We start from the raw sequence: 15,739 nt of genomic DNA on the forward strand, positions 1-15,739 counted from the left end.
TATTTGCTGTTTTTAGCTGTTTTTAGTATAACCTGTTTTATTCACTATTGGCAAAAAGAATATTTGCATAATAGAATACAGACAGAATTAAAAATAATGTAGGTGTTCTTTTCTCTCTCTCTCTCTTTTTTTTGCCTTTAAAATGGTATGGTAATTTATTTGGGGACTCAGTGTTCTTTGTAATTATTTTTTTCTAGCCTACCAAAAAATTAGGTTGAAAGTCATACTTAATTGAATGAATGTGTTGGTTTTCCTTTATTGATGCAGGATCTTTTTTAAGTAATGATACAGTGTTGTTTTGAAATGTTGAGATATACATTGTGTATGTGTGTGTGTATATGAAATATAAAGATCCATTAATCCATATCAGGCCAACTATTTTGAACTGTATTTCTAGAGGATCTTTTTTTACATAGTCAAATTCTGCCACTTAGACTTGAATTAGAACAAAAACGCTCTATTTTTCCTATTCTTAATCAAAACTAAAGCTAAGAATTGTTTTTTAATTTTTTTCTTACTAACTAAAATTGAGTGGAATAGAGAATTATCAAATTCTCAAATTCTCAAATGCTGTATTTGGAGAGTAATCATTTTAACAGCAATTAAGGGTGTATATGTGCCAAGCACTGTTCTTGTAACTGTATCAATAGATACAGTTATTAACTCCATTTTGCTAAAGAGGAAGCTGAGAGGGAAGAGATTAAATCGCCCAAGGACATATGACTCTTCACGGGTAAAGCTGGGTATCAAACCATGCAACCTGATATCAGAGACCTAATAGTTGTTCTAGACTTGTGCTGTCTCAGACGGTAGCCAAGAGCCACATGTGCAGTGGAGTACTCGAAACATGTCTGGTCCAAATTGAGATGTGCTCTAAGTGTAAAATACATGTCAGATCTTGAAGTCTTAGGATCAAAGAAAAACAATGTAAAATATCTTATGAATAACTTAATATTGATTACATATTGAAATAATATTTTGGCTATATCATATTAAATAAAATGTATTATTAAAATTAATTTCACCTGTTTCTGCTTTTAAACTATGGCTACTAGTCAGTTTAAAATGGCATGTGTGGCTTGCATTATATATTTATTGTACTGCCGCTAAAGACTGCCCACACCAGTGAGTGAAGAGTCTAACTGAAGTGAAAGAATAGAAACAAGGGTGAGGGCAGGCAAAGGAAAAAAGGAGATTTCGGATCAGATTATTAGATTGGCGTTGAAATTTATCCTTGAAGCTAAAGTTCCTCAGAGCGTGATCCGTGGATGATCTGCCTCACGTTTTCAGGATGGGGTCAACCCTGAAACTTCAGTCATCCCTAATTCATTATTTTAGTCTCTTCCTTGCAGAGATTTTAAGGCTACCTAGAGAGGGGAATCTGCAGAAGAGACTGTAACTCTGGTTTTACAAACACAATGAACAGGGATGCCATTTTCTTAATATTCTGATCAATGTTGCTGAATTGGACTTCAGCAAAATAAAGGATACAGGCAGTTGATGACCTTGTCATTTAAAGAATTGCTTTCTGGAGATTGGATGGTTGCTACTTATTTATTTAATATATGGAGGGGAAAAAACGCTTAAAATTACCCCATAACTTATAGCCTAGCCTTTGACTGAAGTGATTGCCACTTGGCTCATTAGGTGAACTGGGTAAATGCGAATGCCTATGTGATTTGGCGATTGGTGGGGTCTTTGGAATGTTTACATTGGACCCTGACCACCCTAAAAAAGTTATGTCCTGGTGTCCATACGCTATAGTACATTTTGTTAAACTGACTTACCTCTTAAGTCATACCAGAGCTTGGCACTTTCAAATTACCCTGGCCGATAGGAGATTTTGATCTGTTTATTCTAAGTGACAATCATAATTGGATAACAAAAAGTAAATTAGTTTTATTTCTTCATGAGTACATAGAAATTTATAGATCTTAAGGTTTTACAGTCAGTGTTCCGTATTGACATTAAACAGTGCATAGTTCTCAAATGGTAGACACGTTGCTGTGATCATCCACAACCTTGATCAATGATCAGTTAAAATACACTGATGATGATGTGGATCGAAGAATACCATCCCTCATAGAACTGAATAAAATTCAGGACTGCCTGAATAAAATTCTGTACATGAACGGCAACTTTATCAGACATTCAGCAGCTATTTTTTCAGTCTAAACTTTTTTTTTTTTTAAAGAATGTGCTTGATCTGCTTGCATATTTTGAGGGCATAAGAAATAACCTTGGTAAAGTGCTGAGATTTTGACACTTTTTAACAGTCGACAATAATAGCTGTCAAATAGCAGCCTGCAAAACAGTATCAAATGATTTTCAACATAAGTCAGGAGGCTGCAAAATTTATAGCACTGGCGCTGAGTAGAAATAGCCACAAGGGTAGTACCAAATGTGCAGATATTTCCGTTTTTGTTTTTTTTAATGTTTCCCATTTTTCAGTTGACTAGAATTTGGAATGCATTTTCTTACAGGATTATAAATAGAATTCTAGACCAGCCTTCAGAAATATCTTTAGCCTATCTGAGTCAGTTCTGTTTCACCTTCCTTTAACCTGTTTGTACTGTGACCTCTTTGGGAAATGTATTTCTGTGATAGTGGGAGATGCCTGATTATATTTTCTTTGTCTTGTTAATAGAAATTCCCCAGTCAGAGGCATTGAGATATGGGTACACTGTCATGAACCCAAGTATTTTGTAAAAAGAAGGTATTTCTCAAAGTCTTTCTCTTCCCCATTGGATTGTTTTGAATTGCGCTGTAAGGAGATAACTGGGTCTCTGCAGGGGCTGGAAATTCAAATTCCTGCTGTCTTCTGTTGATCCTATGAGTCGTTTGTGAATTGAGTCAGGTACATTTTATACCCATATGGAAGAGAAATAACACATTTTTTCATAGTTTTCTTTTGTACAGCATTCAACAAGGTTATGTGCACAAACTAAGCTCCTTGAAGGCTTAATTGCTTTTGTATCTCCAGCACTTAACTAGCACAGGGCCCAACACAGAAGAGATGCTGTGCTGTGTTTGTTGAATGAATGAATGAGTGAATGAATGAATAAATAAATGAGTAGCTGACCTTTATGAAGTACTTTAAATTCTGCATGGTCGCCCAAAGATTTGTGGTAATTTGATAAATATTTTTATAGCAATTTTAACATTGAATTGTGGACCTTAGAGTGATAAGCTTTACTAGGTCTTTGCTTCTCTTACAAGGGAGCATTTTCTAGACGCGTATAAATGGGATGGCCTAGTTGCCATCAGCCCACAATAAGACAGTTGTTTTTGGTGCAATGGAAAAATTAGCAGAATAAAGAGATTGCCTAACGGAATTAGATTGCCGAAGAGCAAACTGTAACTTCCCAAGTTACAAAAAAAAATGTACAGGTCTGAATATCAAGGGAATACTTCCCTTTTAAAATAATAAATATCTTGCTTTTGACCTTATTTGCAAGCCCCACTGTTTCCTAATCTTATCCTTCTTTATAAGCCGTAGGAGTAAGTATAGCAGAATACTTGCTAGCTTGGGCTTTGGAATTCAGGCAGACCTGAGTTCAAACCCCATTCCGCCACTTAATCCTCTGTCATCTTGGTAGAGTTACGTAAACGAGGTCATCTGTATTTCTCATTGTAAAAAGGGGGTGATAAAAGATCCTTGTCATGCTTATGTGAATTAATGTCTATAAAGCATTGAAGCATATAGAAATGCTGAATAATGTTAGTTGTTATGTGCTAACCCCTATCTGAAAATGGCATTTTTTGCCTCTGCCTTTGAAAAGTTCCTAGCCATTTTTTAAAGACTTAATTGAAGATGACTCCTCACTATATTTTTTCATCTCTCTCACTACCTCATCTGAGTTCCCATAGTATTCGATTACAGCACTCACCATGGTTGTTACATGTTTGTTTCTCTCCTACACTAGATCACAAATTCTTTAAAGAAAAGGAGTTCATATGTTTGTATTTTTCTGTGTTTCTCCTACAGGGTTTGGCACATGCTATTTAACAGAACATTTGTTAAGTTGTTTAATTGATGTGTATATGGAAATCTTCTGTAAGTTGTAAAGTGTTAATCAAATGATTAATACTATTTTAGGACTTAATATATGCCTAGCAGTGTGCTTGGCACATTAGAAAGTAGTTATTTGGTGTTTAAGTGCCAAAGATGGGAATATTACCACAAAGCTAATTGAGCAACGATTCCAAGTACCAGACTGTAACATTTTTTATCATCTAATATGTAATTGACTTTAGCAACTTTTGAAACCTCGTAGGTAAGTGGAAGTTCTATTTGCTTCCTTCCTACTGTCAGCATCCTAGATAACAGGTTCAGTCCCATCTTTTAAGTTGATTCTTCCCCCAGAATTTTGAAGCTGATTGGTTTAAATACAGTATTTTATTTATATTTCGTAGTATTTTGATAGCTAAATCCTGATGACTAGCGTTGAGAACTTATTATGTGTCAGGCTCTGAGGACTTCAGTGTGCTGTCTGGTTTAAACGCTCACAGCAACCCCACTAGGTACTGTCGTTTTCCATGATGTTATGGTAAGAGAACTAAAACTTATAGATACAGGGTAACTTGCTCCAGGTCACAGAGCTGGTAAGTGCTGGATCCAGGATGTGAACCTAGGTAATCTGATTCTGGGGCCTAAACTTATAATTAGGCAACTGCCTGCTCTTTTCACATTTTGGGGGAACTTTTTTTTAATTTAATTTGAGGTAATACATATAAAGTATACTGTTTGTTTCAGAGTAGTTCCTTTAAAAATTATAGTTTTATTCCTTCTCTTCCGGTATGATGTGAGATAAATTTAAAGATAATTATATAAAAATGAGTAACACGAGCATTGTAAGGGATCATACTATCCAAATCAATTTTGGGATTTTTAATTCCCTGTTTCAGTGTTGGTTGAACATCTTATTTTAATCCAAGAGAGTTTCTCACATATAGGAAATCACAGAGTATCAGGAAAAGGTGGTGAATAGTAGACCTATCTGGTTTCAAAATTCAGTTTTCTTTATCTTTGATACCTTGTCTTATTAAAACACTTTTAAAGATATCTGTGTGGAATTTTAGGTATGTTTTTGGTCATTGTGTATATTTAACTTGTCTGATGTCTTAAGTAACAAATATTTGTCATTTTAAGATTCTTTTAAAGTCATGTTTGCAGTTTGATTTAAATGTAAATAAACTTGATGTCCAGTATCTTAAGGTCCAAATAACCTGCACACTTTTACATAGATTTGGAAATTCAGGTCAAATGTTTCCCGGTTATTATTACATAGAGCAAAATCCTGATCCAGTATAGTTTACCATTGTTTTCTTCCTTAATATGAACATTATATTTATATAATATTTATTATATATCGGGGTTGATTCTATTATGTTTAGAGGAAATGTTTTTAAAATATTTTAAGCTCTATATTTCATGTAAGCACTTTTCATCTTTTTCAAAATAGGTAAATCAAACTGGGAAGATGATGGTTGGGGAGCATGGGAAGAAACAGAACCCCAAGAACCTGTAAGTCTTTGTAAACATGTGCGTGCTTTTTGATAGCAGCATTTTCCTTTTGTAATGATGGTGACATATTTCAGTGTTAGGTTAACATTTTAAAATCTTTGTCAAGAACATTTTTGTGCTTACTTAATAGTACTTAAGTAGATGCCTGTTCTTAAGGATTTGATGACTTTATAGCTAAGTGGGCTAAATGGAGAATAGTTGTTTGAGGATTCTTTCCCCTTCATTAGTTATTCTTTTAGACTCTTGCACTTATTTATTCAACATAGATTTGTTAAGTGCCCACCATATTCTAGTTGCTGGGAGTATAGCAATGAGCAAGGTAGACAAAGTCCCTGTATATGGTAGTGTATTTTCACCTATAAGTAATAGAAAATCTAACCTAAACTGGCTTAAATAACAAGGACATTCATTAGCTCGCATAAAAGGAAGTCAGAGATGGTATGTACTCCCAGTTAGGTTGATCAGGCAATTCAACTATGTCACCAAGGACTCAGGTTCTTTCCTTCTGTCTACTCTGCATATACCATGTTGACTTCATCCTAAAGCTCGTTCCTCTCACAGGTGTGGTGGGGCAACATGTTTCTTCATTCCTGACCAGCGGGAGAAAAAGGCCGGGGCTTTTCATGACTCTTTTCTCTTTTATCTCCTTGGCTCAAATTGGGCCAAAAACTCATTTCTGAACTAGCCACTAGCAAGATATATGAGATTTTCATCAGTCAATCACATCATTTCCTGGAGCTGGAGGATAAATAAAAGGGTCAGCTTCTCCTGAGGCCCACGGCTGCACAGGGGAGGAGTTGACACCTGAACAAAGTCAGGGTTTTTTATTAAGAAAGAAGAATGAACCTATATACTGGATGGGTCTTAGCATCCCTGTGCCCAGCAGCTTACACTCTAATGGGGAGAGATTTTAAAAAAAAATGTTTTTTAAGATAGATAAAAAGTATCAAATGGTGGTAATAGTTACACAGAGAATTCAAATGGTGATGTGATAGGAAGTGATCATGTGACTACTGTAGATTGAGTGGTCTGGAAAGGCTTTTTGGAGGATGTGACATTTAGGCTGAGGTTTGAAAGATGACAGGCAGTCAGTGAGGTGCAGGCCTGGTGAAGAGCATCTCAGGCCAGGGCAACAGCTCATGGAAACGCCCTATAGCAGGATGGGCTTGGAGTTTGAAGGGATGTAGAGAAGGCCAGTGTGGCTTGGCAGGATGGAGATGGCTACAAGATGGGGTGAGAGAAGCAAGAAGGCCTGATGGAAGGCTTTGCAAATTCGGAGTTTATTCTAAATGCAATAGGAAACCACACTGATGTGATTTCTCATTGTTAAAGTTCATCTTGGCTGCTATTTGGAATAGATTGAAGCAGGGGGCAAAAGTGGAAGCAGGGGAGACCAATTGATTACGAGGCTGTTAGAGTAGTTTAGTTGAGAAATGATGGTGGCTTGCATTAAGGTGGTATTAGTGAAAATGAGAAATTGGTAGATTCAGGATAAATTTGAGAGATAATGGTAAGACTTTCCTATAAACTGGTTGTGAGGGATGAGGGGGAAAAGAAGAAGCTAGAACTGACTTCTTTGATCTGGGGTATGGTGTGGAGTAGATTAAACATAATAAGATGTTGATACTCCCTAAAGCTGAGTAATAGGTACCATTCTTTTTGTCAATCTTTGAAAATATCCATAATAAAAAGTCTTTTAACACACCTCCCAGATACTTGGCTTGAGCTGCTGGATGGATGGTGTGTCGTTTATTGAGTTGGAGAAGACAGATCTGGAGGAGAAATGAAAAAGCGTCGTGTCATGAGCAGCAGAGCATGCCAAGTTCATGTAGAGTTATAGCAAAGCTCCAAGGGGAGGTGAAGAACAGGAGACCATTTCAGAAAACCTCAAGGAGGGCTGGGATATATTGAATAGGATGTAATGCAGCTCAGGGAACTTGGTTGTCCCATCACCTCAGCAAACAAACACCTTGTCTCTTTCTGCTCTAGTCCCGTGTCACTATGGAGACTCGGTTATACTCCGTGTCTGCTTTTACTAAGACTGACTGGCTTCTGCTTACTCATGATTTAGACTTGCACATCTTTTACTTCTGTCTTTTGTTTGTGGTTGTCTTAGATTCTTTCTTGTGTTTGTATCACCCTCAGAGCTCATGTGAGGATTTTACGGAATCTGTTCACCACCTTCCAGTGTTGGATACTTGGGAGCCGGGGACTTAGATTTATACCAGGTCACTGCATGGGACATTGGCCAGCCTGGTAGTGCTGCCCTCTGGTCAGGCATCCATCAGCAGTCAGTTAGCTGTGGCAAGAATGGGGAGGTGCCGAGGGTGTTGGATGGGAGGGATAAGTATTGAAAAGGTTGGATCCTCTACGGGATTCCACGTGAGTAAACCTTTCAGGAGGGCATGTGCTTTGAGAATTTCTCAGAAAGGGATAGTATAAGTGGCAGCAACCTTGCAGTTACTGTTAGTATTTGGTTTCTGGAATCATATAGCTAAGTGGCTATTGTGAGTAAGAGAACGAACTCCCAAGTAAGTTGGAGGTTTTCTGGAATAAACCTCACAGACGTTACATATGCATTCGTCATCTCAGAGGAGCTTCCGCTGGGACAGTTATTATTGAATATATAAAATAGTGCTGGTGTCGAGTTATGGTACTTATTTACAAGCCCAGAGGCCCTCATGTTAAACAGTCCATTGGTACATAGTTGGTTCTATCTGGAATGGATTTTTACTTGCGAATGACGCAGTTAGGGATTTGTGTGTGAGGCTAGTTTTCCTTACAAATATCTGCTACATCTCCCCTGAAAATATTAAGGGGGTGAGTTTACTGATAGCATGTCACAGAGCTGTGCCTTCCCTAAGCTCCCAGCCCTCATGGCATATAACCCAACACAGGAGAAAATGATTGCTGCTACAAGCTGGGGTTGGAGAATCAGGCAGGCCTGGTGTAAAGCTTTGTGAATTTGAAGTTTATTCTGCATGTGATCAGAAACTGCACTATCTGATTTCTGGTTTTTAAAGCTCACCTTGGCTGCTTTCTGGAATAGGTTGCCTCTCATACTCATAAAGTTCATGGGTTGGTTTATTTTACAGTATTTCCTTTTGATGTTCCACTATTTCAGTTGATTCTGGGTGACATGGACAATGATAGCCTAGTTAGAATGTGTAAGTGTTATCAGGCCTCCTTTAAATCTGACCTGTAAAGTATGTTGTCTTCTCTTTATTGGCAGGGAGACCCTAAATCTAGGGATGACATATCTTAACTGTTTCAGTTAAGAGCTGAAGTATGCTTCTATTCATTCTGAAAACACATGAAATTACTTACATGTGGAATATTTTTTCATTCGGATAAAATTTGAATACTTACAAGTGGCCCTCAGGGACGAGGGAGGCTTGTTATTCTCTTTGTCTTGATAGATTTGCTCACACTGTGGATTTGGCAAATGCAGCAGTGAAACAGTATTGTTAGGCCTGGCTGACCACAATTTTGGGTGTAGCAATCACTCCTAACTGTTTGAACCCTTTACCCTGTCGCAGTCTTTTGTATGTGGTGAGGGTATTTGGAAGACAACAAAAGTGGGCCAGGACAGTGGGGTTCAGAGGTTATCCAGATGTTCAAGTCACCCTGCAGTGTTTAAGAGAGCTTCTTTGAATTTGGATCCTGTCCTCAAAACAAGACAACATCATTGCCAAGGGAGCCTCTTTGGTGGGTGAGAACATACATGGCACTGTGACCAGGGAAAAGGGTATGACCTCTGCCTTACACTACAGCATCATCCAGAACTTTCCATGTATAGGATCATTATGAAGTTTTGTTGAGAAACACGTTTTATACCAGGACTATTAGAAATTTTACTAAGCTGAGGCAAAAGATTTCTGTTATTTCTGCTACCAGCTATGGTGATGAACAAGTCCACAGGCACAGGCAGCTCCAGAGACATGGCAAGAATCAGAGTTCACTTTTGGCAGATGTGTGAAACGCAGAAGTGCACGCTCTAGTCACGGTTAATAGGTGTAGCCACCTCGTCAGCATGGAGAGGGAACTTGGACCCTCTCTTGTCATGGACAGACAGCAAACTCAAAACCTGCCTTCCCTCAGAGTCCACCTGGCAGGCCTTGTCCACACTGAAGATGAGAGAGACCAGGACTGGAAAAAGTGGACTGTCATAAAGTCAGTTTATGGTTGTGTCAGGGTGCTGTCACCGTCAAAACAATGATAGGCTTCTCTATCAATTGCCACTGGGTGGTGGTTACTGTGACCAGCAGAAGAAAGTAGGCTTTCATTCTTTGTTAGTCTGGCATTAGAGACATGTTGTGTTCTGGTCCGTTTAGGCGGGCTGCAGTGGTGTGTCGGTGAACCACAGAGAAGGGTACCTAAGAGGAAAGTGCAGGAGCCACTGCCACCGAATGCCAACCTGAAGGCCAACTTGCTGCTACTGAGTCCAGCAAACAACTATAGAAACTTTAGGTGCTTTTTATCTCCAGAGGTCTGTCAGCTCTTTGAGAGTCGTTTCTTATTTTTATGGCAGTAGAGAGTAAAGGGCTTTTGTAATCATAGAGATTTAGTACCAGGGGTCTGGATAAGGCTTTTCTAAGGAAGGAGAAAGCCTCTTTAATTTCGATTCTGGGGTGTCAGCTATAATGAGGGCTTAGGGAAGAAAGCATATTCTAGTATCTGTTATCAGCAGTAGCCAGCCACGTCCAAGAAAGCAAGCGTCTGTGACACTGGTAGGCTTTGGAACTTTAAGGATGGCTTCTCTTAAAGAGGAGGACAAATGTCCTTCTCCTGTAGATATTTCATACCTGTGTTAGTCTGCTTGGCTGCCATAACAGAATACCACAGACTGGGTGGCTCAAACAACAGAAATTTATTTTCTCACCATCCTGGAAGCTGGAAGCCCAAGATCAAGGTGCCATCAGGGTAGGTTTCTGGTGAGACTCCTCTTCCTGGCTTGCAGATGGCTGCATTCTTGCCGTGTCCTCACCTGGCCTTTCCCCTGTGCATGAAGACAGAGAGCCGGTTCTGGTGTCCCTTCCTCTTCTTAGAAGGATACCAGTCTGTCAGAGGGCTGTGCCCTTATGACCTCTTTTAACCCTAATTAACCTCCTTAAAGGCCCCATCTTCAGGTACAGTCACACTGGGGGGTTAGGGTTTCAACATGTGAATTTTGGGTGCAGGATACAATTCAGTCCATAACAATGCCCCAAATAATGGATCCATGTCAGGCGTAACTTTTATGTGTACAAGTGCAGTGAGTAAGGTTAAGGAATTCCTCCTTGCCCGTGAGTAAATACACGAAAGGATTGAAAGGCAAACAGAATAGGCTTTCAAGACGGAAGAAAAGGCAAAACAAAGATCTTCCTCTGTGCTATATTTTAAGCTGACATCATGACAAATGGGACCTGGCTGGGGGAAATGGGAAAAGAAGGTAGTTGTACTACAACATCTACCTATTAATGATCCTATAACAAATAGTAAATAGTATTTTTTTACAGTGTTGTAAGGGCTTTTAGTTGGGGTTATAATTTTTTTACTTTGGGAAAGAAGTGGTATTTTGCTCAGCCTCATGCTATAATGGGAATCTAGGCGGTTCGGGAAGAAGCTTGATAGGATTTAATTTAATTTTAACCAGCAAGGCAGATTTAATGAGCTTTCCTTCATTGATGTATTAAGACCAAAGGGTTGGAAGTATAGAATCAGGGATTTGCTTGACAGCGATTTCTGGAACAGGAAGCACAGAAGGTCCTGGGTTAAGGTCCTCAGTTAAGGTAGGCAGCATGGAAATTTTCCACTTAAGAGACACCTTAGGAATGTGTTCCATCTGTTTTACAGAAGGTGATATAATGCAGTTTACCGAGGCACTAACGATTTAGCAGATTAACAGGGAATGAAAAAAGCATGCTGGTGAGATAGAGGCCTCAGAAAAATGTTTGTTTACAGGCTGAGAAATAGGAGACAACATGACCTGATTAGAGACTCTTAGAGCATTAATAATCTGGGGTAATGCTGGGAAATATTTTGCCTTAATTTAGTGTCCTTAGACTGGGGTGCCATCTACCACGCAAGAGACATAAGCAGTGGATTGGCCAGAGGCAGAGGAGAGCACCCACATTACGCTAAGGATACGCCCGAGGCCCTCCTCCCGTGAGGGGATGGTGGCCGCAGAGGGTCTCTTTCCTCAGGTGGGCTCTCATCAGGACTTTGGACCTTGGGCTATTAGAAACACTCATTTTGCCAGTGACTTTCCTCTCCGCATTAACACAAGCTGGGTTTAGCCTAGTGCTTCTCAACTGGGGGTGATTTTGCCCCTTAGGGGGCATTTGACAATGTCTGGAGACATTTTTGTTTGTCGCAACTTGGGGGAAGGTACATCTAAGTGGGTAGAGGCCAGGGAGGGATGCTGTGAAGCGTCTTACAATGCACAGGACAACCCTTCAGACAAAGGAGTGTCCACCCCAAATGTTAGTCGTGCTGGAGTTCAGAAATCTTGGTCTCGCCCATGGCTTTCAGTACAACTCTCCCAGCTTTTCTTGCTGCCTTTACCCCTTTTTGTTCTCTAAAATTTCGTGGCCTCTTTTGGGGGCCTCAAAACTTTTGATCTTGTAAATCAGCCCTACCTCAATTAAAAACAATAAATAAAGTTATTTAAGAAATGAAAAAAAATAGAAGAGGGGGGAAAAAACCCTTTGATCTTTATGGCCATGAGTTTGGTTTTAGTAGATACCGGTGGAGTGATTTGCTAGTGTGGAAAGTGCAGTTAAAGGATTGTTTGCCAGCCAACAAAGGTGAGTGTAAGCTGTTCCCCGGTCTTTGGCCACAGACCAACCAGTATCCGGGCTCAGTCTCGGTGGCACTATTTATGCCTAAATATTTAAGAGTGACCTATTTTCAGTCTCACTATGTAGTCAGCCACCACTTTTCCTTGCCCTTGTTGATAGTTGTTAATTTTAGTTCAAGTCTGGACTCCTCAGGCATTCCTGCAGGGTAGCTCTGTCAGTTGGTTTTGGCTTGGTGATGGGCCTCTGGTCTTCTGCCAGGGAGGGAGGGACAGTGGCTGACTGTGTGGGGTGGGGGAAGGGATCTGGGGACCTGCTTTCAACCAAGCCTCCTGACTTCAGCCACATCTTTGCCCTCACTCCCAGGGGGAGCTGGCCCCAACTCCGAAGCCTATTGGCAATCTTGCAGTGCAGCTGGGGTTGCTTCTCAGCTTTCCTAGCCACCACTTTAGTGGGAGTTAGTTTTCCAGGGACTGTAAAATCAGTTACCACCTGTCCATCTGCTTTCTAGCTCTCAAGTTTTAGTGGCTTTTCTCCTCTCCTTCTTTTTGTCTGTACTTGAAACAAACTCTTCTACTGTTGTTTCTAGTGGGGTTGAGAGTGCTGGGGAAAGTGAGAGTAAAATTGATCTGTTTAATTCTCTCTTTACCTGAAAGTCCATGTAGGCTTCATTTTTACATATTGTTCTACCTCTTGTCTTTTCCATTTAATGTCATATGGAGGTTTTTCTGTGTCTGCATATATAAATCATCTAGTTCTTGTAAAGGAATACTAACTATTTCATTGTATAGATATGCTATGATTTATTTAGCCACACCCCTGTTGAGGGACATTTTGTTTTTGTTTGTTCTTTGTCTTTTCTGTTTTCTATCACAGGAGATGCTGTAATCATCTTTATATCTACTGTGCATCTTTGGTTACACATGTGTGTAGTGTCGTGAATGAAAGTCAGACTGCCTGAATTTCTATCCTAACTCTGCCACTCAGTGACTGCTAAACCTTGGGCAAGTTACCTAACTTCTCTCAGTCCAGTTACGTCATGCCTAAAGTGGGACTAACAGGATTATTAGTTATAGGATTAAAATCATAGGATTATTAAGAGGATGAAATGAGACGCACTTAGAATAGTACCTGGAACATACATAGTATGTGCTCAATAAATGTTAGCCATTCTTATTTTTCCTTTAGAATAAATAACTAAAAGTGGAATGGCTAAGGTTAAAAAGTGTACATATTTCAAATTTTAATAAAAATTGTTGAAGGGTGCTGCCCAAAGCCTGCCCCAGTGTGTATTCCAGACACAGTATGTGAGAGTGCCTCCTACTCTCTGTGTCACAGAAATGAAAACATCTCTGAGGTAATTGCTTTTTACCATTGTGCTCTATTTATTTTGTAAGAAATGAAATATTTCTCTATACCTATAGTTTTATCAATATTGGGAAACTCAGAACTATGAGAGATGGATGTGTTTTCTTACAGAGGCCTGCTTTTCTCAGGTACTTTTTGAAATTGTTTGCCCCTAGTAGATTATCAAACTTTAATCTTTGCAAAATCAGAATGGTGTGAAATGCCATTTCAGTGTTTTAATTTGTACTTTAAAATTTATGAGTGAGGTTTGTCATCTTTTCAAGCTTTTCACTCAAATATTTTTTAGGAATGTGTACTGTTGTCGTGTGTGTGCGTGCGTGCATGTGTGTGTGTGTGTGTGTGTGTGTGTGTGTATGTGGATACTAATAGCAATTTAAGGTCCATAGCATTTAATTTAACTATTAGCTCTATTTTGATTTATATTGGGTGCTAATTGATTCTTGTTTATTAGTCTTATTTGTCCAACTAGACAGTAAAGTTTTTGAGCAGGAATTGTTTGGTACTTTCTTATATCCCATGGTGCCTAGGGAGCACATAGCTTTAGTATTTAATGTTAAACAGTTGTTTCAGAAATAAAGAAGTATGCTTTTTAGTTTTGGTGTTTTATTGTAATTATTTGTGAAATGAATTTTTTTATGAGTAATGAATTTGTTTGGTAAAAATGACACGTTTATTACCGAAAATTCAGGTATTATAGAAAAATAAAAAGAGTAAGATAATCAACTTTCTAACACCTAAGGATAATCATCATTATTAACTTTAAGAGGTTATAAATGTAGGCATATTTGGTTGAGTGGTTGGATGAATGGGCCACACAGAAAACTCTCTAAAAATGGAGTCACATTATATATACAATTAAAAAATAAATAATAGCAGAATTAATCCTACTTGAATTGACAGTTGAAATAAAACTATAAGAGTTACTGAATTATCATTAACTTCCTCTAAGGTTAGGAAGAAAAATAATTTTAAAAATTGAGATTGAAGTCGGAGATTTTGTGACTAATAGTGTTTGTAATTTTTTTTTCTTTGGGTTATCTGTAATCAAATTTGTAACCAGATTTAGAGCTCTTGCCTTGCCTCATTTTAATTTTGACAAGACCTTAAGATCTTTCATTTGAGAATTTTAGTCCCTGATCTGGAAAATGGCCGGGACCAATACTTTTCATGCCATGTTAGAGAAAGCTCTAGGACTCTGCAAAGGTGCTAGGTAGCTTCCTCATTTCTGCTTTTATCTGTATCATATATTAAGATATTGTATAAAATTTGGTCAGGAATAAAAAGTCTTGCTACCTAAAAAAATGTTTGAGAAGCATTGGGTATTATATATGCTAATAGTATACTAGAAAAAAGGAAAACTTACATGGCGTTATTTACTTTTTTGTGTTTCAAAATTGCTGAAGCACTTATGTCTCTTTGTTTAGAAAGTGTAACTGACTAGTTTATTTCTTTGATTTAGGTAGTAAACTACTGAGAATTACAGTGAATATGCTGACAGACCCTTATTTATACTGGATTTTGCTGGCACCACTGTTACGTGTACATGCCTGTGAAAGTTAGCACGATGACAGTGACAGTAAAAATTGCAAACAACAGACTTATTAACTAAAATTGAAAGCTTTGAAAAATTACTGTGGGCTACTTCAGTGGTTCTCTAGTCATCACAGTAGCTGATACACCAGAAAACATTTGCCACTATGTTTACCGAGTGATAATTTACCAGCCCCTATGGTGGCCAGCTATAATTGAAAGGCTGGTTAAATTACTGCAGTTTTACCATCTGCTGCATTGTGAAAGGCTAATCGTTTGACAAATTTGTGGGCTTAAAATCAAAAGAAGTAAATTTTTAGAATACATATTTGTTACAGCCCCAGTGTTCAGAAAAGATTCCTTTTCATAACCCACATCAGTGGTTTCTGTTATTTGTGCAGATTGAGAAAAAATTTTACTAGTCTCAAGGCAAAGAAAAATCCTTGAAGTTTAGGCCACACTAAAATAAAATTATACATTCTCTCTTCCCACCCCGAAACAGGGACTGTGTTTTATGGCTAATGGATGTATTTAA

General features: G+C 38.6%; 1 protein-coding gene across 1 annotated transcript in view; it reads left to right on the forward strand.

Annotated features, from left to right (window-relative positions):
- Positions 1 to 15,739, forward strand: part of RAB3GAP2 (RAB3 GTPase activating non-catalytic protein subunit 2) — a gene marked incomplete at its 5' end in the record, with an annotated part of 94,699 nt that overhangs the window by 12,098 nt on the left and 66,862 nt on the right. The window contains one exon of the mRNA XM_079698564.1: positions 5,466 to 5,527. Within this exon, the coding sequence (XP_079554690.1) occupies positions 5,466 to 5,527 (62 nt within the window). The remainder of the gene's footprint in view (positions 1 to 5,465; positions 5,528 to 15,739) is intronic.

Source organism: Hyperoodon ampullatus (genome assembly GCF_949752795.1).
Source record: "Hyperoodon ampullatus genome assembly, chromosome: 2".
NCBI lineage: Eukaryota > Metazoa > Chordata > Mammalia > Artiodactyla > Ziphiidae > Hyperoodon > Hyperoodon ampullatus.